The sequence below is a fragment of the Rhipicephalus microplus genome, unplaced genomic scaffold (assembly GCF_043290135.1).
Source record: "Rhipicephalus microplus isolate Deutch F79 unplaced genomic scaffold, USDA_Rmic scaffold_42, whole genome shotgun sequence".
NCBI lineage: Eukaryota > Metazoa > Arthropoda > Arachnida > Ixodida > Ixodidae > Rhipicephalus > Rhipicephalus microplus.
The window spans coordinates 3,404,800-3,430,112 of record NW_027464615.1 but is presented as its reverse complement, the minus strand read 5'-3'; the positions used below and the strand labels follow the sequence as shown (position 1 = coordinate 3,430,112).

At 43.6% G+C, this 25,313-nt stretch overlaps 1 protein-coding gene across 1 annotated transcript; it reads right to left on the bottom strand.

The window, feature by feature from the left end:
• Window positions 1-8,880: 8,880 nt before the first annotated feature.
• Window positions 8,881-23,424, bottom strand: LOC119167993 (uncharacterized). Its single transcript, XM_037419444.2, has 5 exons — window positions 23,119-23,424; window positions 18,916-19,052; window positions 18,776-18,858; window positions 12,562-12,654; window positions 8,881-9,246 (listed from the first exon to the last, which is right to left on the bottom strand). The coding sequence occupies exons 1-5, from the start codon at window positions 23,227-23,229 to the stop codon at window positions 9,104-9,106; spliced, it is 567 nt and encodes a 188-aa protein (XP_037275341.1). The 5' UTR covers window positions 23,230-23,424; the 3' UTR covers window positions 8,881-9,103.
• Window positions 23,425-25,313: the final 1,889 nt, after the last annotated feature.

Here is a 25,313-nt window from a genome sequence, read left to right as displayed (position 1 = left end):
GTGTTCATATTTTTGTGATTTTCAAATTAAAAGCAATTATTGCGCATATCTGAGATTCATAACACGCCAATATTCTGTGTGTTTCTTACTAGAAAAGGCATACGTAAGTAATTCTAAGAACCATAGCCTTTATCACGTTGCGCAGACCATGCAACACTTTCACGATAAGGCAAGCGTTTCCAACGCTATGCTAAGACGACATGGTGGTGGCACCTACCCGTCACCTTGCGTCCTACACCTCATATAACACCTTCCAGATGGGCACGCAGGGCGCGCGCGCTTTGTATTCCAAGATAACTGCCAGATAGCGCTCATGTCTCACGTGTGACGTGACTTGATGCGCGCGTTGGCCTCCGCTGCACGCTCGAGGCACTCCAACGCAGCGCCTCCAGAGTACCATTCACCCAATATTTTTGCACATAACATCAAATGAACGTTTTGTTCACTCTCACCAGACGCAAGAACACCCTCTTTCGACGGCATTTGCAATGTAACATGCAGATACGGGGCCATTTTGTTTTCTTCTTGAAAGCTTGATGTTCATCTCATAGCGGAAACATTAGCTGTAGTATGTGTGAGAGAAAATCTAGGTGTGTGGTAAGGTGCATGATGAAATATTTGCCACGCTGGTTGGCTGTTTCTCTCGGATAAGTGAGCAGTTGAGGCGGCCTGTGCAAGGAACAGCGGCATCGTCTTCGAAAGTGTGATGTGTTGACTGTGGCTTGTAGTGTGCGTTGAAAGGCATCGACAATATTGGTTCAACTTTGCGGACGGTGGAACTGGGAATAGTGTGCGTGGTGTGTGCAGTGTGAATAACGCGATGCGTTCTGTTTGTGAAAACACTGCTATTCGTTGTGGGCCGGTTGCAGTAAAAGGTTGTCGATGGAACTGCGATCTGATATTTTAGTCAAGGTAAAAATGCACTTGACGCAATAATCTGCGATTGGGTACATCTTAGCGAGCATTCACTCCGGGTGATGTATATAACTACACATGAGCTATAAACATGTTGAGGCGTTGTCGAATCTGCAGATAAGCTTCACCACTGCTATAAGTCGTATTATCGGATACCTGATACGTGGTAATAAAAACAGCGGAGATTTTTGTTCCTTATCTACTTTGTAGTTCTAGGGCTATATTCTTATGAAGGGACAATGTGCATAAGAAGTTTGCGTATCAGGCTTAAATGAGCAATATAGGTACAAAAACACGTTATTGGCCTTCATCTGCGATCAGACCTTTGCGCAATGAGTGAGAATCTTATTCGCGAAGTCGCGCACAGCAGCTCAAAACCGTGCTGCCGCCAACTCTATACCTAATTTGAAGCTAGATTGCTCATGCCACGATGGAAGTCGAATACGTTTGCATCCATGTCATGCAAATATTTCTCAAAGTGCCAGTCACCGTGTACATTCAAAACGTTCAGTTTTGAAAAACATCAGCTTTTTTAAAGTCTGCAATCTACGTGGGTGAAGCCCAGGGCGAGCTAGTGGCGTCCCTCAGTACTCTAAATAAAGTTTCTCCATCCATCCGCAACAGGCAAGTTTCGACACTATGAGTAGTGACCCTTCCACGACCCCCTCCTTTCAAAAGCTAGGACTTTAGGACATAGCAATGTAGAAATTTCTGTCGAAGGAATGCAGACACGCAGTTCTGCTATGCAGAAAGATGCCGGCGGCGGAACGTTTTTGCCAACCAGCACCTGCTCAAGGAGGGGGTTATATGGGGTGCTTGCATTGAGGTAACATTGTTTGCAAACAGGGAAAGCTGTAATACTTCCGACGGGAGCTGTTTGCTTCCTGCCCGAATACGGGCCGCCGGCGAACAGCCGGTGCTGCCCTCCAAAAAAGAGGCTTGCCGAATATAATGTAAATTTGTATGTTCTATCGTGAGCAATACGAGCTCGAATACTTGAGCGCATGACAGTTAGCCTCGAAACCAAGACAACGTAATAAATGGCGCTGCGGAAGTTGGATGGGAAAGAAGGGGTGCTATTCCACTCCCTGTTAGCACTCCCGCTTGGCTAGAGTTGTGGGCAAATGGCCGGCACATGCCGCTAGCGATGATATGACGAAGAAAAATGCACGAAGCAAAAGTAATGAATAGACGTGCATTCAAAACGCGCAGTCAACACCGTCTTCATAAATACAGGCATGACATCACGGCAGCCTACGTCGCAGCCTATAACTCAGCACTCAGCAGCTACATGCGTAATGGAACGTGGCTGAGCGCGTTATGCGAGTTCATATCACAGCTGGCAGCCTAAGTGAAAGTGTCAAGAGATACCAAAAGCACGTCGCCCCTTTCCATTTTGCCTCTAACAACGGCCGCTGCGAATCAGCGGATGTAGGTTGAGAGTCTATTCAACACGCGCTCACGTGTTGGAACTCATATTGCTCACAATAGTACAGAACGTATGTGCCGTGTTTTCCCTCAAGCAGATTGTACTTTTCACCTGTTTTGTGTTTTGTTCAGAGTCCATAAACTATTCCACATTTCTGTTCTGAGTTGGCAACAATGGAAAGAACGATTCAACTACGAGCAAAGAATTACAACCAGGATATGAGTGCGGCCTCCGCTGACTTTGTGCCGACTGTCTTCGTGGGTGCGAACTATAGTGCCAAGATAGTTTCAGGGCCAGCAGCTCTACCACAATGCCTAGTAAACCGCAAAAGTAAACCGGTTGGCGGCTTCTTTAGCACTCCCCGTCAAAAACGTATCGGGTGTCCGGAGTGCAATCCCCTGCAGGGTCCGGAAGCAGGAGTGTGGTTTGCCCAGTCAACACTGGCCGAAGTCCTCGGTGCAAACGGGGCTGCTAAGTATGGCTGTAGTTGCAGGCTTTGAGCTCGCGGAGGCAACATTATTGAACAAGATGTACGGCGAAAAAAGAGAAAAAAGTGGCGACTATTGTGAGAAAGAAATGGTGCACGCTAAGCAGGAAGCAGCATGTCTGCCAGAGTTATTTTCGTGAACCAAGCAACAGGCATACTTTGAATTTTTAACTAACACGCGGTGTGCACAGGCATGTGGTCCCCTCCGGTTTCTAATGAAGCGAATATGCAGCTTGCGAAACTATGCACAGCTTGGTCTTCTGCAGACACCAATGAAAAATGAGCTAAGCGCGTTCAATCTGTATACGTTTTTTTTTTCACAAGAGTAGGACTCATGTCTCCAGTTTTGGTGTATGTTACTTATCCACTATATCGAACGACGGCTGAAATTGGGAGAAGACTGAAGGGATGAAGAATTCATGAACTTGGGGTGGTGTAGCAGCCTTAGGACATCTATGCGATAAAAAGTGCCGAAACACTCGTGCCTGGAAACGCCCCCCCCCCCCCCCCCTATTTCAAAGGGTAAAAGAGCATATAAATATCATACTGATGACCTTCCTTATACAGAGTGCTCACTTCGTCCGTAAAAGTGCTTTCTCGATTTAGATTGCTTTTGGAACGCTTGCGCTTCGACAAATGAGGACGCTTATGAATTACTGTAGAAATATGAAAAACACGAATGTGGCCGGGAAATTAAGTAAAGCATTGTTTTATATATCATGGACATTTCAGAGACACGCCAAACATTTTTGGCGAATTTCTAAGTGCCAAATATTTGCAACTGCCTTGCTAGCACGAAAAATCGGTAACATTTGCATCGATTGGTGCACCTGTTTGTAAGGATCACTCTTAATCTCGCACTCAAAGTGCTACAACAAAAGCTCCGGAGATATTCATGACTCACGAGTCGCGTGACGAGTCTACACAGCACGCAGGCGGAAAAAGGCGTGACGAAGTGAACCAAGTATGCATGTGTGCATACTTGAATTTGTTTTTCCAGATACAAGCGCGTACATGTTATGTCCGCTATAAAAGGTAAGCACTGTAGCGTTGCTGTTGCAGCAGTCTTACATGGCAAACTTTTCTTTATGGCAAATTTTACTCGTCAAGTGGGAGCAAGTTTTTTTTGCTCCACCACCGAGAATCCGCATTCAGTTGGTAAATTCGGAGAAAGTTCGCGTTTTCTACTGGCAGATTCGTAGCAACCCACTCAGTGATGAAGCGTTCCTCGTGCTCCGTCTTGCAGAGATGGATTTCACCAGAACTACGAGAATGCGTTGCTGTTATTTCAGGTACAATACGGCAGCTAGGTTCTCTTCATCGTCTTTTGAGGCATTGTCTGTCTAGTCACCCTGTGCACTTGTTTACATTTCTAAGATGGCGTCGTTTTACTCTGCTGGATGCGCTGTTGCTGGTTTGCTTCTCGCTTTGAGAGACAGCGAGAGCACTACTTCTGCTACCGGCATCAGCAGCGAGGACGACGAGCCACATGTGCTATACGAAATGATGTATAGGAAAATATTTCCTGGCCAGCCGTACCCACGATCAAAGATAATCGGCTACGTCCAAGAAGTTTCTGCTACTGGTTTCGTGACGTATGCTTAAACAGCTTGAGGAGCGACCTCACGTGGGAAATGTACGTGTTCTACTTGTAAATCTGGCGCAGTGCAATCAGAGTGCTAGCTCCAGGATTTCGGTGGCCGCTCCGAATCTACGAGTGGAATTCACCATTAGAGTATGCGAGAGCGTCTTTCACTCAATATAATGGTGTAAATATATTAAGAGTTTTATGAAAAACGTGTATATCATACCGACAGAGATAAATTCTAGGCGTCTTGTACTACCTGTTTTCAATGAATGCTAATGATAATGCACTCAATGTGGTATAACTTAGACGAAGCCCTAAACTACGTCATCTCACGTAACCTGGGTCACTTCAGAATGTTAAAAAAACGAAATCGAACAGGTAAACAGGTCATTATATCTACATACAGGGTGTTTCAAAAAATGCCCAATGTTATTAAAAATTACAGACAGGAGGCATCTGCGTCCCACCGGTGGCGCTCCTTTAATTTGCCAGAAGTACTCATCATTTGGATAGATACATTAATTACTGCAGTAATGAGAGGAATTAAAACAAGTAACTATTTAACAAATGAAAATAGCCAGTGAACTCGAAGGGGCGAATTAATGTTCTTCCTACGAATAGTCTGTACTTGAGAATTTTCGGAAAAGCAGCCGCCTGTAATCACCAAGGAGCGATGAAATCTGGATAATTCAGCTGACAAAATCGAAAGCGTCGCACCAAACATCGCATGTACCACTCACTTTGAAAACACCCTCAATGAAACGCCAACTGCTTGTAATTGTATAAATAGTTGATTGTTTAAATTTCAGTAAATATTGTTCTAAATAATGCTTTACACAATTGAAGATGTCTTATGTAAAGGGAAGGCCTCAGGTAGCACGCCGATGTCTCTTTTCTGTTTTTTTAAATGATATTGAAAAAATTTCTTGAAACATCCTGTATATGAGGCCCCGGCCTAATACGCGCATGACTAAGGCCCGGGCCCGACCCGATCTCGAGGCTCATGGGTTTTAACCCAGGCCAAGCCTGATCCGGCAATGTCTTACCAGGCCTGGCTCGTGCAGTGCTCTATCTCGTATGCAGATGCAATACAACAAAGTACTCCCACACGTATGAACATCGTAGCCACTTTAAAGGCTTTCGCCTTCAGAGTAAACAATAAAAAAAGACAATGAAAGCAGATCGCGAGTAAACTACAGAGCGGAATAAAGAATGTCTGAGGAACTAAATTGCACGAACGACCGACTTTTAAACGTGGTATGGTGCCGTGGTGATAAATAAACGTGAAACATAGCATGAAAACCAGTAAAAAGCCGCATGAAGTATTCCTCGATAGCCATGAAGGGGTAAATTCAAAGCACTGACTCAATTAAAATAATTTTTGGCTCAATAAACACGTGAATATTTTAGAATATCTTTGCATACGAACACCAAATGTCTAATTGACTAGAAATATTCCATATGCGCTGTCAATAGCAGCAACCACAGCATGTATGCGACGCGTTAAAAACCACCAGAGGCCTTGAAAGGCGTTGGGTCATCCACAAGTTTTTGCTAGATGCTTCAGGAAAAAAAAGCATGCTTTTATAGTGGTAGCATATTTCACAGCAGAAGCAGCATGTGTTTGTTGCCGTCGAAAATCTGGCTTCAAGGCCTCACTCGATGTTGAATTGCTCTATATTACAGCTCCCACAAGTTTCCTTGAAGGTATCAATACTCTGAAAGTGTACACAACCTTCACGGGAACTCTATCAAGTTTAGCAGTTCGGACATATGCCGTACAATTGCAGCGCTGGGGCCACTCCAATGCCCACGCGAGGGCGAGGGCGCCTCTAGTGGTTGTTCTTGTCCCTATATAAAACATTTGCTAAAGCTTTATGACTAGTAAAAGTATTGGGTGAGTCTGATAGATTTATCGCTCCAAAAACAGGGACCACAATATGCAGGCCTTTAAAAAGCAAGGATGTCCTACGCAAGTGGTATAGGGAAAGCACCTTATTTTCTAATCTCAGCCCCAATCGTGGGAATTATTCACTTTCAACGCTCCCTTTTATTTTTTTTTTCAGGTCAGTACAGATGACCACATTTAGACGCGAATGCTTGCAGATTAGCAGTTTATGACTGCGTTTTTATATGTAAACATAGAGCGCAATTGAACCAGAATAGAGAAACGAGATTTCATAAAATAATTTTCGGTAACAGTGAAAGTACTGATTCATGAATAACGACATGCAAATTTCCGTGTGTCATAATCATATCGTGGTTTTGGGACGTAACACTTACATATCGTCAACTACATGCAAATTGTCACAGAACCAAAAACATTTTTCTAGTGAACTAACAGTGAGAATAACGTTCTTTATCGATATTTTATTTTCTAATTATTATAAACCTTCTTTTATGCAAAAACCACGTTGTAGGAGTTTGAAAAACTACCTTATACTAGAATATATTACCTTAAGTCTCTAAGTTTTGCTCTCACAGCATACAGGTTACAATATATTTCACAAAAGTTATTGAAAGTTGCCATAAAACGTTCTTAGAAGTAATATATATCCAAAGGAACGAAAAATACTTTAAGTCTTAACCACAAGTGCTCAAAATATTTAAGGCGTGCTAGTATGGAAATAAATGACCTTTGTGGTACTGGTTCCGCTTTTTTTAATATAAAATGCGTTTGTGTTTTCTATTTCGAATATATAAGCTAGACATGTAACAAACAATCCACACAGAAAAAAACTACTACGCCACACAAAGAGAACTGCTACATCGCGGGACAGCTTTGACAGCCGTCACCTACAAATTTTGAGGATGGAAAAGCAGCCTTTAGGTGTTACAATTTTTGTTTTGCTTGCGGACTATAGACCAACACTATAAGTAGGACAGGGTCAATAACAATAATATATTCTATTTACCACCCCAAAAGCCCGTGATGGTTATAAGGAACGCTGAGATAGGGTGCCTGAAATGTCAACCACATGCAGTACCAAGGACTCTAACATTCCGCTTCCACCGAAGTGTGACCACCTTCGCCGGAATTGAGCCCACGACCTTCGGGTTAGAAGGCGAACACCGTGTCGAACGCAGTATATGGTCAAGAGCGTGCTAAATGGCCTGGACAGCTGGGCCGTCAGGACGCTCGCATTTGGGCCGTGCGTGCTCGGATTCAAATGCTAACTGGTCAGAAGCTTTATCTCGATTCATGTATTGGTTCTCCACACTTCTCTGATAGCAATTTCTTTGCCACATGTTGATGGTGGCGCATGGTGACTTCATCACACGGCTAAGCATCTCGACACACACCAAATGGCCTGACCCGTGGCTGTCCGCCTCGGTGGAACAGTGGCTCTGTTCGCTTGCTGATCCGAACGTCGCGAGCTCGATCCCGGCCGGGGCGGTCGCATTTTTATGGTGGTAATTTAGTACACAGCCCGCGTTCTGTCCTATGTCCGTGTACGTTAAAACAGCAGGTGGTCAAAAAATTCTAAAGCCCTCCACTACGGCGTCTTTCATATTCATATCGTGGTTTGGAGACGTTCAACCCCCGATAATAACATTATTATTAACCTGTTGCTGAAACAGCTTCATTGTTGAAACTTCGACCGCAGGGAAACGTGAAAAGTTACCTTGCATTTTCTTCACGCCAAGATACGCCAGGGGGAGCGAAAAATTTACGAGAGCGGCTTGACCATGGAACCTATCACGAAGCCGGAAAGTAAAGCCTGCAATGTCAGTGCCATTCCAACGGCATGGGCTGTCATGCCAAGTTGTGCCAAGATATAGTTACGCAGAAACACATGGAATAAACACAGTAGTTGTGCGAGCTGGCAGGGGAAGCCATAAAATAACGTAATAGTTAAGCTTAATGGTATGTAAAGGAGCTACATTGGTGTGCCTGCTGCCACGTTAGCATGAAGGTAATGTATTGAATAGGGTGGCAAGCCTTACGTGCCTGTATCGAAATTCTCAAAATATTGCGTGCTTTATCTATACATTTGTAAAAAAAACTTAGTTGAATTGTGTTCAGCGTCATGAAAGCTTCCTTATTACAATTTCGTCAGCACACCGGAGTGTATAGTAGCTGTCAAATAATGGAAATGTCCTCGTTAGACAAGGTAATCTGTAAAATTACGTTCTCTTAGAGACTCAGCTATAACTTCTGACCCATACATATGAAGCACAGTGGTGCACCGATGGTAAAGTGCATACCATTGCTATCGAAACAAAATTGACGTGCACTAACGCAGTAATTCAATCCTGGAAGTGGGTGAACCACTGTATAGAAAAGCATGCGACATTTTCGCCTATGACTTGCTTCTCAAAAACACCTTTGTCATGTCGATGGCCATGTGCTTAATTATTTATCAGGGCTTCACTCAGAGCGTTGATGGGCTGTATATAGTTGGCTCATTTTATGCAAGAAAAACTGTGCTGAAATAGGACACGACAAAAAAGGAACACTAAACAGATCAAGCGGAATCTTTATTCATAAGAATGAAATATATGAGTGGAAAATCATCGTCAGGAGGGCCAAGCATTTCATTTTTACACTTAAAATACACTTCTTTACTTCTGTACACACTAAATTAACGTACACATCAAAACTACGTAGCAAAATATTCTTGCAGACGACTGCGTTGACATTGACTTGGTGTACTCAACCTTATAGATCTGTGGCGGTTTCTCACAGCTTGCGTTTTGTTCGGCAAGCACTGCTATATATCGGCGTAATTTTCGCTCCTTTCGAAAGCTCCACGAACTTTTCAATGCAACGTCGTTTTGGCTCAGACAGAATAGACTCTTTCAGCCGGAGTTCAAGGTAATCCACTGCAATGAAAACGTACATGTATGTAAACATCTAGAGTGAGAGCTTCTGTGAATACTAGCAGTTATATCATAGCGCTACCAAAGGGTATGTGACAACTTTATGTCACTGTTATGCTGGTCGCATTCCAAACAGTCCAACAGCAACTCATCCTGGCACTTAACACCACGTCTCTTGTGGCACGCACGTATTCTACGCGTTGCTGCTCATCCCCTGGATGCGAAACATGTGGCAACGAAGAAACTTCACTGCATACAAATAACTCCGGTCCTGTTCAGACCCCAGAACGAAACTTGATTGTGAATTCCAATCACTGTACTAATCTGCGTTGGATAAGTGTGGAGAACTTGCCATTTCGTGACATTGTCAAATATGCCTGCCCTGCAAGACTTCCACAAGTTTGCGGCTCCTGTAGGCCTTGCCGCCCAACAGACAAACGCCTTGGTGTTCTCCCATGCGATGACAAGCTACCATCCTGTCATGCTGCTCCCTGTTTCCGCAATTCTTCACGCTTTCCTATCATCTTGTCGCCTTGCCCTCCCCACGGGAGGTCCAAATTGTCAATTTTATCTTTATTCCCCTAGCATACGCCTAACTAGGTGTGAATGCACGCCACGATATGCATCTCTCTAACGAAAAAAAAAGAAGCGCCTGCAGTGCCCCCATTGCTGTGTGTTTCACTGAAAACGCTATACAATGTGTCCCAGTGTGCTACAGTGTGTTAGGAATAGACGACGACAGACAGTAAAGCGTGGCCAAAGCCACCTATAGTGATCTGAAAGACACTGAGAAAACCGTACATTGTTGCCCAGTGTCTCACAGCGCACTAAAAGAGACTGGCCACGCTGTATAGTGCCTGCCCGTGCACTGGGAGCACTGGCGGCACATAGAAAAAAAAAGAAACTGAATGCGCAAGGTGTACTTCGTAGATAACAGAACGTGGATGGTGAACCTGAAGTTTACCAAGCATTTCCAACGCACAGTTTTATTTTGTGTCCGGCACATTTATAGCTGCAGTTTTACTTAGGCGATGATCGTACAGACACGCTAAAGCAATAACCTTTTCTGTACGCATGTGCGCTCTAACCGTGAAGTGTCTGACCGTGGGTCGCTAACCTAGTTCCATTACCGCTCGATGAAAAAGCAAGTGACCTGCCAAGTTGAAGCGAAGGCAATGGGTGAGAGCACGGAGGAAGGGCCGAGGGGAGCGGGCATGTCCATCCGGTGCGCTACGTGATAAGTGTCGAAAAATGGCGTCATGGCAGCCTCAGTAGGCACAATGGCGGCTTTGCTATGGTTACGTGTTGTGCAGTGTAGCTGGCCTAGTCATGGGTGGTGGCGCCATGTGCACCTCCGTGGGTCTCGTACCGAGCCGTGGAGAAAAGTATCCGTGCTTCGGGCGGCGTTGTTAGGTACTCAGTGTCCTCCCTCTGGTGATTGTGCTCCTAGAAAGGTTTACAAAACCTGTCGTTAGCCATCGGGCCTCCGCAGTGCGCAGAACAAGCGCATATATCCATTTTCCGTCCGCCGGATGGCATGGATGAAGTACTCGAAATGTTCAACGAAATTGCGTTTGGACACCATGGTAAACCGTTTTCAGGTGTCATTTGCACCATAAATAAGATCATCGCACAAAGTGCGAAGCGTCATGAATGTTCAACGTAGAGGAGTGAAAGCAGCCTTACAAGGAAACATAGACGACGCAGCGCTGCCCGCGTCGTTACCTTCATAACACAGTGACCACGGCTGTGTCTATATAAGGATGCGGCTCTCAGCAGCTTCCATTTTAGTTGTCGCAATGCGCGCGCAGTGTTATAAAACTAAAATATGGCGGAGTTTGTTGAAGTTTAAATGCTTCTAACCACTGTCTGCATGCTGCTCGCAAACTCGTTTGCGACATCACGATGGAGGAACTATTATTACCGGCTGTTTTACGTGTGAGACAACAATCATCTATTGCATGCGGTGGTGGTGCTACACACGAAGTGATTGAGTGATGGAAAGCGTGCTCAGGGCTACCTAAACAAGGGATGTTGCCATACTCGCATGACAAACGTAGTGGCAGGATAACACTGATTGCCGCTTCTACACTGCTCCTATGAAAATAAGATACAGAATTGACCTGTTCATCAATAAAATAAATGTGTTGACGGAGCAAACGTCTGTTGAATATTATCACAAGTTTAAGAACTCAGCTATAACACAATTCGCCTATTTTGCTGGTGTCCCGGAATGTGAAATAAATAGCTTATGGTAAATAATTTGATGTTTCAGCAGAATGCTTCAACTACACTGTTTCTGTCATATTGGTGGTTCTGTCAACCCAGTGAATAGAGAAACTCAGAGCGGTTGTCGTGAGTCTAGTTTGCCTTATTTTTGTAGATTGCTGAAGGAACCTGTAGACGGGAACGCGGGCATGCACGACATCATTATAGAATATACCTTGCGTCAACTAGGGCGGACAGTAAAGCCGCGTTGGCTGTATCACTTCTTACTCAAATTAAAGCACATCGCATTAGGGAATAGGTCACGAGCACTGACTCAGTCGGTACACCTATCATTTATGCCACCGTGACTGAGTATATCATGAATGCGCTGGTACGACGAATCACAGGGTGAAGATAGGCTTACATTCATTTGATATACAAAATAAGCACACAAAATACAGAAAATAAACGCATGGGCAGCACAAAAGTCAAGTGGCTTTAGCACTCAGAAATCTGGATTGTACTTTCGCCAGCGCCAATTTTTTTCGTGACAAAACGTGGGTGTTAAATGCGAAACTGTCCGACCCCACTCTTGCAGCAACAGTGGTACCTACGTATGAAAGATAATTCTACCCATAAGTGTGATTTTTCATGTTATTTCACGAGGGACATAAACACGGTACCTGTACAGCATGTATAAGCCCTATAAGCCATCTGCTACAATGCACACCCTAATAAGGACTCAGTATGTTTTGTGTATTGAATGACTGTTCGGTGATATGTATTCGCATGTATACTCTCTGCAAACAATTTAATTGAAACATCACCTGGTAGGTTACTTGCTGTGAGCGTGGAGTCTGGAAAACATGCTTACGTGACTATCTAGGATACACAGAGAGAGAACGAAAAGTTGTTTGAAGGACCGTGTTTGAATTAGGCCCCACTACTGCATGAACGAGAAAAATATTTACTTCAATGAAAGCATAAGAGCACTGCGTTAGATTCCGATAGATTTATCACCCTTCTGTCCTCATATTTCTTTCTGAGGGGTCAATTACGGTAACTGTACCTTTATACTAATCATTGAAATATTATTTATATTGTACGTACTTTGATCAGGGTGGAGCAAGGTTACTTTGAAGATTCCACACGCATAGTCTTGGTACGCGAACAGTAGCTGCTCGATCGATTTGAAAACTGACTCTGCAACAGAAAAGTGAAAGTCGAACCACGACAATGGAGTTATCATAGATTCATTATTGCTTAAGGTTATTGAAGTAGGAAATAAATTAATAAGCCGTTGTCACCGTTACTTGGCGATGGTTACCCTTTTACACCTGATAGTAAGAAATAAAGTGTAAAAAAAACAAAATAGCATGATTACTGTTGGTATTTGCTATCAATATAAGCGTTCTAACAGTTTGGCCTAATTTTGAAGCTCAGTTTCATATGACTGAATTTTGCGTAGCTGTATTGTGGTGGCAGCTAATATGTAAACACATTATAATTTTCAACTGTCCAGGCACTGACTAACTTCTGAACAACAGCATGACCAATCAGTTGTTAGAAAAGCGAGCGCAAACTGGAGCTGGTATCGCCGTGCCCATAGCATTAGGTAACAAAGAATTATGACAAAGCCCACTAGTGCACGTCAATCAGCGCACACGACTTAGTAATTAGCAAATATTCAATCCTTATTATGATAGAAAAATTTAGAACAAGACATTTCTTTATGGTTCAAAAACTTTTTCTCTTTCTAGAGCAAGGCACATGGGGAAAATCACAAACTTTTTGCGGCCAATAATTCCTATTGTTTTGCCTATCAATGTTTATTTAATATATGGTTTACCTATATATTTATCAATTTCATGATAATATGTACTTTAGGGTTCAAAATACCAGGACAAATACACTGAGAGACATACGGCGTAGTACCGTACATCAAGGTTTCACCGTAAAATGAATTCTTTCTACTGCCAACAAAGCTGATCTTTGTATCTTGAAACATTACCGTTTATGTGGTGCTTCAATACAAAATTTTTTAAAAAAACTTTGATATCCAGCAATATTTAGAAAAACAATCCTACGTTAGTTCGCGAGAAATTGTTTATTATGCTGTCGAAAAGAAACCAAATTGATCTTTATCGGAGGAAAAAAAATCTTGTATTTACCTTCGGTATATCATTAAGCCGTTGGTCTGGAGCATGAGCCTGCCGAGGCATCGAACATATTGCCTTTCTACAGGGCATCAACTAATACGTTGAGCTGCTCCCCGTATGAAGCAATCATGTTACGTTAATATTACTAGTAAAACAGTGTTCAGCCAAACGTAATGCTAGGTGTATAGTCTGTGAAGCTTGGTGACCAGTGAGTGTCAAAAACACGTACCAAATAGAAATCTTAGGAAATTCGCCCCCCCCCCCCCCGGTCTACAGTGGCAATTTCGTTTTGCTTCATGTCACATAGATTCGGTACTGTACAATTCGAAGCGGTAACATTATATTGATGCTCACTGATATCATTTCCCCCCTACTGTCGCTGGTAAATACCAGTAGCTCCGTCACATGGCTATTCGGAGCAGTTGCCTACTCCGTCACATGGCGAGGCAACTACTGCTCCGTCACATGGCGAGGCAACTCGCAGGACGACAAAGAGGCGTTTTGTTGCTGTACTCCGGAATTGCGGTGTTTAAATCTTGATTCATCCTTTCCAAGCCCTGATTCGGGTCCTGATTTAGTGCATATTGGGCTGTTTTCGCTATGCAGGCGGAAATGTTGTAGGCCCGTGTGCTCAGATTTGAGTGCACGGTAAAGAACCCCAGGTGGTCAAAATTTCCGGAGCCCTTCACTACGGCGTCTCTCATAATCATATGGTGGTTTTGGGACGTTAAACCCCACATATCAATCAATCAAGTATTGGACTGTTTTCGTTGAGCATCGATCTGTTACGCTAGAAAGTGCGAATATCAAAACATAGATTCTCGCTGACCTGTAAAGTAGCCCCAAGAACTGGTGCAGTCACGAATAACGTTTTACGTTGGCACTCATCAAGTTTTATCAACTAATATAGGTCTAAACTGAGGAGGTCGTCGTCACCCGAACGTCACTTATGGACGGTGGTGAAGATGGGCTTGACTGATTAAAGTACCGATGCTATTTTTACTTGCTTCTCTTACCATCAGGTGCGCTTCCTGTTGAATAAATTGATATGCGTTACTGAGATACTTTTCCTCCCTGGTTCAACACTCTAGGCAACGTTCCTTTCATTTTTTTCAAAATAATTCCACGCTGAAAGCAGCTGAGAAGCAATGCCAAACATGAAGTAGAAAAACTTCAAAGCATTTTGGTGTAGGGTGGGCACCAAGCATCGCTTTTTTGGCTTCTACGCTCGGGACTGGAGCTTTATTTAAATGTTAGGGCGCAGTCTGCGCACTACGAAAATTGCCAGAATGACAGAGACGATTTGGTATTATTGTAATCGGAAAAAAATTGCTCGCTGAAGTTTTGTGGTCCCTTGTGAATATGTTCGTTAACTTTCATTGATATATCAAAAGACATATTCGCTGAGTTCTTTTCTGCGTAAATGAAAGTCGCATACTTTACATAAACTGAAGAAAGCGACAGAGCTTGCGTTATTATGTCGTGTGAAGAATAGCGCTGAAGACGAAGCTTGCGCTGGCCAGATATCTTGTGAAGGCATCGCTTTCGACCCCAATTATTCCTTTTTTCCCTCATACAGTATACATTACGGTGGCGCTATTTCGCACACTTGAAATCAGGCAAAATTTATCAGACCCTGCACAGACGGCTTCTTCAGAGTACAAACACTTGTTATTCTCCTGGCGCAGTGAACTGTCTAATTCAAGGATGATGGAAGTTGTCATCACAAAATTTCGTTGCCGCGCTACCTCCCTCAATTTTTACTTGCATAGGTCAGGTATATTGAATTTCTCTATGTGCCTTTACTGTAATCAAGAGGAAACGATCAGTCATCATTTTTTAATACATTGTCGCCGTTTCGATTTATTCAGACAAAACATACTAGCACCATCTCTTCAAAGACTGGGCTAGCAATTATCACAACCTCATCTTCTTTCTTTTGGAGCCTCTACACTGGGTTTCAGCCACAGGGATGTTTTATTCGCCATTCAGGAATACATCACTGCGACTAAACTATCTTCTTGCTAAATTACGGTGTCACTATTTTTTTTCATTTTTTTCTTCAAACTTGATATCGGCATTTCAAATTAAAATTAAGTTACAGAAGTTTTGTAAGAAAGACGCAATGCTGAAAGTATAGGGCGAATTCACCTTATAATCGGCCAATCCCCTCCTTTGGGTACGAGCTATTTGCACAGGGAAACAACAACAACATATATGTCACGCGCGAGAATGAAGAAAATAAAAATGAATAAATCTGCATATTCTATAGGGCACACACGTAAGATTTTAACTAGCTACCACATTGCAAGTCAGCAGCGTGTAGCAGTCTTAACTCACGAATTTGGCTTGTTGGTTTATGTCATTGAGCTCCACAAAAACTGCAAAAGGCTCGCCTTCAAAATAGCTATGACAAACGCCAACTGCTAGGACATATTTTACATGAATCGCGAGTTTTTCATGTCCTACGAAGAGCGCATAAATCACCACCAAGAAAAGATCTTAATTGGATGGCTGGCCCATTTTTAGCCTGAATCATTACCCTCAGATTGCTTGAAGAGAGGTGAGTGATTTTTTACCAATTGCTTTTCAGATTATTTTTGGGTGCATTTTTCTTAATATGACTGAGCAGGCGCTTCATCGATTTATCTTCAAAATTTTAAAAACACCACCTCAAATATGTTTTCCTACAGCCTGTATGTAAATAACGCATCACCCGAGTGTCATAAGTCACGGATGCCAAAAGTAAATGAATTCACAAGCGGGACGTGATAGTCGTATACGCGCAAAACATATGTACGCAGAATTGCAATGACGCAAGATCTTAGTGATGGCTAAGCGTAGGGGCGGTGGCAAAGTGGTCACGATGCTCGCGAGATGACCTAAAATTCGTCGAACATCTCTATGGCGCTCTCATTGTTTGATCAATGTGAGATTCTTGTGGCCCGTCTACTGCATTTAGATAGATAGATAGATAGATAGATAGATAGATAGATAGAGAGATAGATAGTTAAATAGATAGATAGATAGAAAGAAAGAAAGAAAGATAGATAGATAGATAGATAGATAGATAGATAGATAGATAGATAGATAGATAGATAGACCTATTGACTTATTAATTGATTAAAAGAACGTTATAGAGATCCTGCGGGACGCCCTTTAGCGCGCAGTGGCAACTTCCACGTCAGAACCGCTAGGCCAAGCCTTTCGGTCGCTTCGTGGGCCTGCTCGACAGCCCAAAGCTGGTCGGCCAGGAGCGGGCTGTGGATCGCCGCCTCACACTTGACCATGGAGGAGGACACTGGGCTTGATTCGGGGTGCCTGCAGAGCATGCGTGCTAATGTGGGCTTCTCCTTACATGCGGGTGACGCGTCATTCAGATAGTTCTCCTGGTATTTTTCATTTAGTGTACAAAGATTCAGGTACGTCTCCACCTGGAGCAATTTAAACCTAAGCGCCTGAAGTAAATTTGAATTGCGTGTGAGGAGGAGAGTACTTAGATAATAGTTCTTCGTCATTTTATTGGTAGCGGGAACGTCCCTTCCGCCCGAAGTCTAGTCAAGGTTGAGCCCGGTGTTCGCACAGACGGTGAGGGCGCGCGGATGTGATGTGTGGGGAACCATGTTAGAGAACAGTTTATCAACCTGTCCGGTGCGACTCTGCGGTGGGCTCTGGGGCTGTTCATAGATTACTCCACACTCGTATGTACTTTGCATCAATCCAGAGTCGTTGTATCTAATTGTTGATATCATTAAGTGTGAATGCAATGCATCTGCTCTGTTATGACTGGGTGCCCAGTTCGTATAGGCGCGAAATTTTGGAGCTGCCTCCTCTTATCTGCAACAGACACAGAAAAGGTAGGTCGCCCATGGTAGGCCACCGTATTAGCGAAACTGGCCTCGTGCTTTTCATAATACATTTGCCTGAGTATAGTTGTGGCGCTTGCCACAACCATACTCGACGAAGCCATGTTAACGAGGTCGCGTATCTGCGTGGTTAGCTGACACTTACGAGCCCCCTTGACGGTAGGTGTGGGGCTAAACACCTTTAAAATATGTCTGCCAACTCTCATTGTGAAAAGTTTCACGTGTAGCGTTCTTTCTTGGGTCTCCGCAATATCTTCAAGGGTGCTGTGGACGCCAAGTTGAAGGAGGCGGTTGGTCTTGGTAAAATCGTTATACTGATGGAATGCTCAGAGATCTCCTGGAGCAGCGTGTTTAGGTTGTCCCTTTCTGCCACCTGTCTTGTGCAGTGCCGCAACGTAAAGGAAGTCGCATAAGACAAATGCATTCACAAGGTGGATGGGATTGTCTTTCGTTGCAGCTGGGGTGGCGATTGGCAACGCTTCGGGGGAGACGTAATGCATTGTCTGTCTTCGTTGGGAGCTTCCTTATGGTCATTCCGTTAGACACAGTGAACTTGACAGTTATGCCCAAGATCTGTACCGAGTCGACTGGGAGTACTGTGGTTCGTCGGCTTTTGTGTAAATGAATATCGCTGTCAGCCCACAGTTTTCACCCCGCATTAATATCTACCACGTTTAGATGCACGTCAAACACGCGAGATTGTCTACATTTCCGGCACCAATGCGGCGTCGGCACCAGTACGGCGGGTATTAAGGTGTATAGCAGTGCTTAAGTTGGATGCCACCAAATAAGGTTCTTTCTAAAGGAAGAAAGGTGCTGTCTACCTGAGGAACATGTTGATTATTTTGTTTGATGCTACCATTCTTGAAAACAGTGCATTTTCTTGCAAATATATAAACGCAGTGATTTAAGACTATTTCTATTTGATTAGTCTTGTGTAAAGAATTGTACAACGTAGTATCATTGTGTTCTAAGACTACAGACATATCTTAAGCAGCCGTGGCACTTTCATCATTGCACAACAGTGAAAAGTGTGCTATTTTTAGAGTAAGTCATATTTTGGGTCGGGGATACAGGTGAGTTGGGCAAAGAGGTCGGTGTCGAAAGTGTAACACCAGCACAACGTGTTCTCCTTTCGTAGTGCATGGTTACCTATTAGAGCTCATTTTCGCAGCTGTTCAGTCTCCTACCATAATATGATCACCCTCATAGTTATTAGGCAAAATATTTTATTTGTCATCAGATAGTAGGATATGCTGACTAAATTGTTTCTATCTAAAATTCTGCTTAGCACAATACCTTTCTCGGTGATCCTCATTGCGTTGTACGTGTTCTTTAGAACCGGTTTACTCATGAACGTTCCATCTAGGTAGACGTTCGTCCTGTTTTGAAAGCATATTAGTACTCGGCACAAGAGAAACAAAGTTTTAAAGTAATACCTGCTCCCAATCCAGTAATATTGTCTCATAAGACGGACACCATGATGCGTTGATTTATTCACTACATCAAACTTGCATCTTATGGTAGTAGGCTCCGTCGTCTCCAGTGTCCATATGATTCCATTTTTGTCATAAAACTGGAAGAAAAGATATTGTGATTCATTTGCAATTAGTGTATCGTTCACTGAAGACAAACGCATAATAAATATCTGTTGTGAGAACTCATCATAGGTTCTCTGATTATACGCAACTAGGTTTCTACCCATCCGAATATGACTTCCATTCGTCTCAGAAAGCCTTCATTTTTGCAGTCCTTCGCGTGTGTTGCAGCACGAGGCTCTAAAGCAGCCTGATCTGAATATAGGATGGCTTGAAATTTTTAAGAATGCTACAGTTGATTCTCATAGACTTAGTTGTCTCCTTGTATGCATGCAAGTTCTTCACCTCAGGAGTCCACAAGAATAGCATCCTTTCCTGACAGCATTACTCTCTGCCTTCATTGATTGTCGAAATGAGTTCGCTTCTGCAGAGAAAAAAACGTGTAGAGAGACGGGCAGATCGAAGAGGAGCTTGAGAAAGGAAAGGTGAGAGAGTCAACCAGGCGAGAATCCGCTTTGCTATCTTACACCAGGGGAAGAAAATTTAGGGATGAAAAGAGATAGATGATAAAAGAGAGATAGAAAAAAGAGAACATAAAAAGGTGAGATTACACTAGACTTCTGCGCGTCAATAGTAGTGGACACAGGACTTAGGGCGTGTCCTCTTCCACAGTAGGCCGTCGGTTCATGGTCCCTACTAAAGGCCTGCAGGCACTGGACGTAGGACGACCCACACCTGCTGTTTGGCCTCAGTGTGTGGTGACTTCAGCCTGCCGACGAAGACTTCAAGTGGGAAGTGCATCGAGCAGTGATTGAAGAAATATTAGGATGGGTTTGTTTTTTAGCAATGCGGACGTGCGTTGTGAATTCGGCAACGGAGGCCAAACTCTGTCCGCTGCGTCCATGTTAGTCTTGTGGGTATCGACCATCGCTGATCTACGTGACTGTAATTTTGGCAATGTAGGCTAAGTAGAATCCAGCGAAACCATGATTTCGACTGCTTTCTGCTTCATCCCAGCCGAGTACAATCCGGGTGGAGAACTAAATGGTCAAGCAGGGCATTGTATGAGCCCTGAGGATGCGGAGACACTACATGTTTTGAGCAAATACAAACAGCAATCACGGTTGTTAAAAATTTTTCTCACAAAGCAGGACTCTGCTCATTCGCCAAAAACTTAAAACTGCTCATTTACCAGCCAACAATTGGTGCAGAGAAAGGAAGTTTTCCAGATATCCCAATAACCACAGTGAACGGCTCCTTTATTCGCACCGTACGAAGAGTTCGAATCCTCGGTATGTTCCAGGAGGAGTATGGTAGTTAAGCCTACACTTTTGAACGCATCGCACCCAAAGCTGATTTCATGACGAAATTAATCGCAAGGGTGGCCAACAAACCAGGGTGGTTATCTGAGGAAAGACTTCAACTTTTGCACGCTTATTTAATAAACCTCAACAACTACATCTCTCTGACCTACAGGTGGAGCACAAGGGACCGAGGCAGATAAGAATAAATAATTCGCAAGATTATCAAACAGGTGTTCGGTCTACTACATGCACCAGTACAGAAAGTTTATTAGCACTGGGCGTCAACAACACTTTTGTAGAAATATCAGGCGCCCAACAGGTGTCACAAGCGGCAGGACTGGTTTCCATGGAAGCTGGGAGATATGTAGTTTACTAGCCCATATTGACATACGTTATACCCTCAAAAGACAGAGGGTGTGCGCGCTCCCCATCAGTCAGGAAAATACATTCTGCATCCCAGATACCTAGACAAATACACTCCCCTCCCCTGGTACAACTACAGCAGACGCAAAACGAGGACCCCCGCCGCAGTGGTCTAGTGGCTAAGGTACTCGGCTGCTGACCCGCAGGTTGGGGGATCAAATGTCGGCTGCGGCGGCTGCATTTCCAATGGAGGCGGAAATGTTGTAGGCCCGTGTGCTGAGATTTGGGTGCACGTTAAAAAACCCCAGGTGGTCGAAATTTCCGGTGCCCTCCACTATGGCGTCTCTTATAATCCTATGGTAGTTTTGGGACGTTACCCCATGAATCAATCAAATCAAATCAAAATGAGGACCAGAGCCCTCGTTAGCACAGTGGCTACGATTGAGGATAACGTTGCCAGCAGCTACGTCACCACGGAGGGAGCTATTGATATCAATTACGCTTAAAAACGAGGATGCCTACAAGGCCGCACAGGTGGCGGTGGCAATCGCCATGACCACTACTAACCATCCTACTATTTTCACGTACTCGCGAGCCGCCACTAGAGCATCCATAAAATGCTTGGTGTTGTGCAAAAAATGTGTTCGCGTCCTCTCTGCTGAATTTTCGAGAGGCAAAAAAAAACATCTATTTCATTTCCCTGTCACATAGGCAGTGATGCTTATGAAACCATCCCTAACGCCAATGAACTTGCGAACTCCCAGGCGTGACGTCTCACCCACCACGCCGGAAGTGGGAACTCGGAGGCTGAGGGAGGGAAGTGGCAAAAGAACCCTATTTTCACCTTCAACGATGCCTGTATGTACCATCTACTGGGGCGTCGGCAGTTTCCACTTCCACACCCACACCTAAACACGCCGCCGGCAATCACCCTGCGAATGTTACAGACGAACACGTATCCTTCTCCGTTTATATTATCAAAATTCATAGGAAGAACAGATCCACGCTGTCCACGTTTTGACCACCTGAGTTCCCATGCAAGTCGTTAGAGGTTTGGGGTATCTCTTTGAGAAGGAAGACCGGCTCCGGCTCATCACCAGCTTCGCAAAAGACCAGCAGCTTAGGGCTGTCCAGAGAGCCCACCAAGTCACCGAGAGCCCAAACCTCCCGGCGCGTTCATGGGTGGGGCCCGCAGACGGTACTGTTTGACAGAGGCACTCGTCTTCTCAGGAACAAAAATAAAGCTCTTTTTTTTGTCTGAATGAGGACTGCTCTATTTATTTTGACGTAAAGAAAAAAAAGCTGAACGGTCAAAAAACAAACAAAAAATTGTGATACGAGCTCACCGCATGTTTCCGTTGTGTATTTCTTTAGGTCTTCACGCTTTTTTGTGTGTGTGGACACTGAAATATTCCGTTACGGCTTATTGTACTAGCCTACAGCGGCCACTTCATGTACTGATTGTGGGTTTACCGTATACAACAGCCGTCTGATTATATTTCGATTTAGCTGCTAAGGTGTAAGTGTACAGACCTGTTATGATGAATACAGGTACCATTGTTTTTATAGATCTTCTTCATGCGCTGAATATTATTGGCTGCTTGATTTGCCACCTTCGCAAGGCGCAGTAACAGTCTAAAAAATACTGCCAGGGCTAAGAGAAGTTATTTGAAGGGGTCTGGTTAACGATGCTGACTACAGAAGAAGACGTTTAAGCTGTGCTCCTGGGACTGTTATACCACGCTCCGTCTCGCTTGCTCAGCTGCCTTAGTGTGCGCTGACAATATTTTCCTGTAGCACAGACACCCTCCTTACTACAGCATACTGCACGCGGAGACGATAGGTATTTATCGCACTTATTATGACCTTATTATGGGTACTATAATAGCATATGTATTCATCTTTGTTTGAGATTACGAAGGCCCCAAAAGGTAAACGACGCACAGTTGGTAAATAGGGGCATGGTGACGAATCTATAAAAAGTGTGCTGCTTTCTGGAGTTACTATGCCTAATACGTAGAATGTCATTTAAATAACGATGCTAAGTGTGCCACGGCGAACAGCGGCAATACACTTTCTTTTATGTTTCCAATATGAAATATAAACACACACACAAAACTCTGGGCTTTGCATTGAGTTGAAAGACTAAGTCTGAGACGAGACGCCGCTTTCTAAACACAAAACAATAAAAATTCGGCAGTTTAGTTCTGGCTGTAGCATAAAAAAGTGCTAACGCAAAAGTATGTGATTTTTTTTTTCATTTTATAACTAACCATGCACCGCTCGTTTCATCGTAATGCTCAATCGTACCTTGTTAGAGGTAAGGTCCCTTCCATCCACCAGAAAACCCTGGGTACGCACATGCACGTTCCACAACACTTCTTTTCGGCTTTATGCCAACATGGCTGTAAATGAAAGAAAAGAAAATATAGCTTACCCTGGTGATATCTGTATTTTCTGTTGAACCGGGGATCTTTTTCTGGCATTTTAGGCACGTCATAAGGGCAGCCAAGACAAATGCTTTGAAGAGTTTTTGTATGGCCATCATGCCGATTTCAAAAGATGCGTCAATTGCATACTTCTGTATGTTTTATAACCGTTGTAACAATGGCGCTTACGCATGTGTATATATATCGGGAACAAATGTTTTCCCCTGTCTTGAAGTACTGAAAGAGCTTGACAATAATATCACTACTATTTTCTTTCCGCAAGATGAATGCTAAAACAGAAAAGCTTATAGTTTCCTTGAACGAGGAGACCACCCGGAGCAAAGAGGTCAAATAGTGTTTCAATAAAGACGCCCATTGGCCTTCTCGCTTTCCGCACAATGAATGTGTGCAGCTGAACAGCTGCGAAATGGTTGTTGTTCGAGGTTTTATAACGATCGTTGAGAACAACTATAAAGAACGTGTTTCGGTGCGAAACACTCCAGATTCTGGATAGTGCTCATACATAATTTGCTTCCTGTATAATGCTACTTAGCTCCAACGAAACGCTTACGGGTGGCTCTACCCGTATTAAAGTACGACATCAAATTTCCGCCGAGAACAATTGTCCGACTTTGCTGCGTCTGGCAGCCCGGTACGTTGTAACAAGCTCAAGATATTAAATAGGAAAGACGGAGTTTGTGCCACGCGTCTCGAGCGCAATAAATTATTGCTGCTTCACCATTGGGCCTGCAAAACTTATTCATGGCATACGTGATTGCTACGTACGGAAACGTACACGCTGTGAAGCTGTGCAGTACTTCATTCCTAGGCTGCTAGATGGGGTTGTCCTTGCCGAAGTGGTCAGTATATCAAACACGCTGACGTCAAAACACCAGGTGGCGTTTGTCGCATGGCGGCATGTTCTTCTCCTTGCCAAGATCAAAAGCCGTGCAGCTCATGGTTTGGCTCCCCGGTCGGAAGATTAGGTCTCGCGTTGTGCGCCGCAACTTTTCTGTTCATGTCAACAGAACTCAATCTGTTATGCAACAAATATGTCCAAATACACTGCTTATTAGCAGCAATATTACCATTACTTTCAACCAGTGACCAGGTTTCAAAAATGAAGCTCACAAAATGTGGCGGGCACTTGACCCCACATTCTTATTATTTTGTTTATGGGTGTTTTTTTCATATTGTTATTATATTTATGAATTGAGACCAGTTTACTGTTACTCAGGCTCTGGCGTCAGCAACTGGCTTTTTGTACAAACAACTTCACCCACTACGGGGGACGAACTATATCGGCAGTTATTTAAAGCACAGCTGCCATGGCCGAGGTCAGCCGTGTCTACTGAGTTTAAATTTACTATCATCACGAACCTTCACACGCTGCGTCACTTCCTGAAGCAGTCGATACAAAAGGTAACAAGAGAAACTGTAATGTGCGGCCGTTAATATGTGTTCACTGCCCGTGCGTTCTCTTGATAAGTTTTAGGAGGTCACAGTAGTCCGTATAGATAAATTTTCAACATATCTGTAGCACACACAATATAGAAGCGTTACAGTGATTTTCTGGCATACAGATCGAAGTGGCTTTATTTGGTCATACAAGTATTCTGTATACATATACTACTCTCAGCAAGTACGAGGATAAGCTAATGCTGAAAGTTTCTTTTTTTTAACATGACATTGGATTGTTAAGTTGCCCACTGACTGATATTGATATTACCATGACGTCAGGTTAGAACCTAAATGCTGGAGACTTAAGCTGATATACCAGTGTGACAAGTTGTGGCGACAACAATTAGACATATTCTTTTAAAAAGGTCGGCCTTTTTCGTTTGGTGCCGCTTGTGTGCTTAGATTGATTCGGCAAGCTCCACCCTACTTTTTTTCATCATCAACGTTCCCCGAAAGGTAGCTGATGCTGCTAGTGTGCTAAAAGGGTACATAGTAGGCAACTTGGAAAATAAATTTTCGAGAAAAGAATTAGAAAGAAGCAGAACTGTTGGGTGTTAAACTTCAATATTTATTTGAAAGATTACTTGATAGCTGATGAAAGCGCGTTGAAAGCAACACGTCTAGCCCCTTCTAAAAAGAAGGCAAGGTCGCAGTGTTTCAGCGCATCGACTACCATTAACACAACTTCAACAAGTTTGCCAATAGACACGGTGTGCACGTAGTCTTCTTGGCACCACACAAG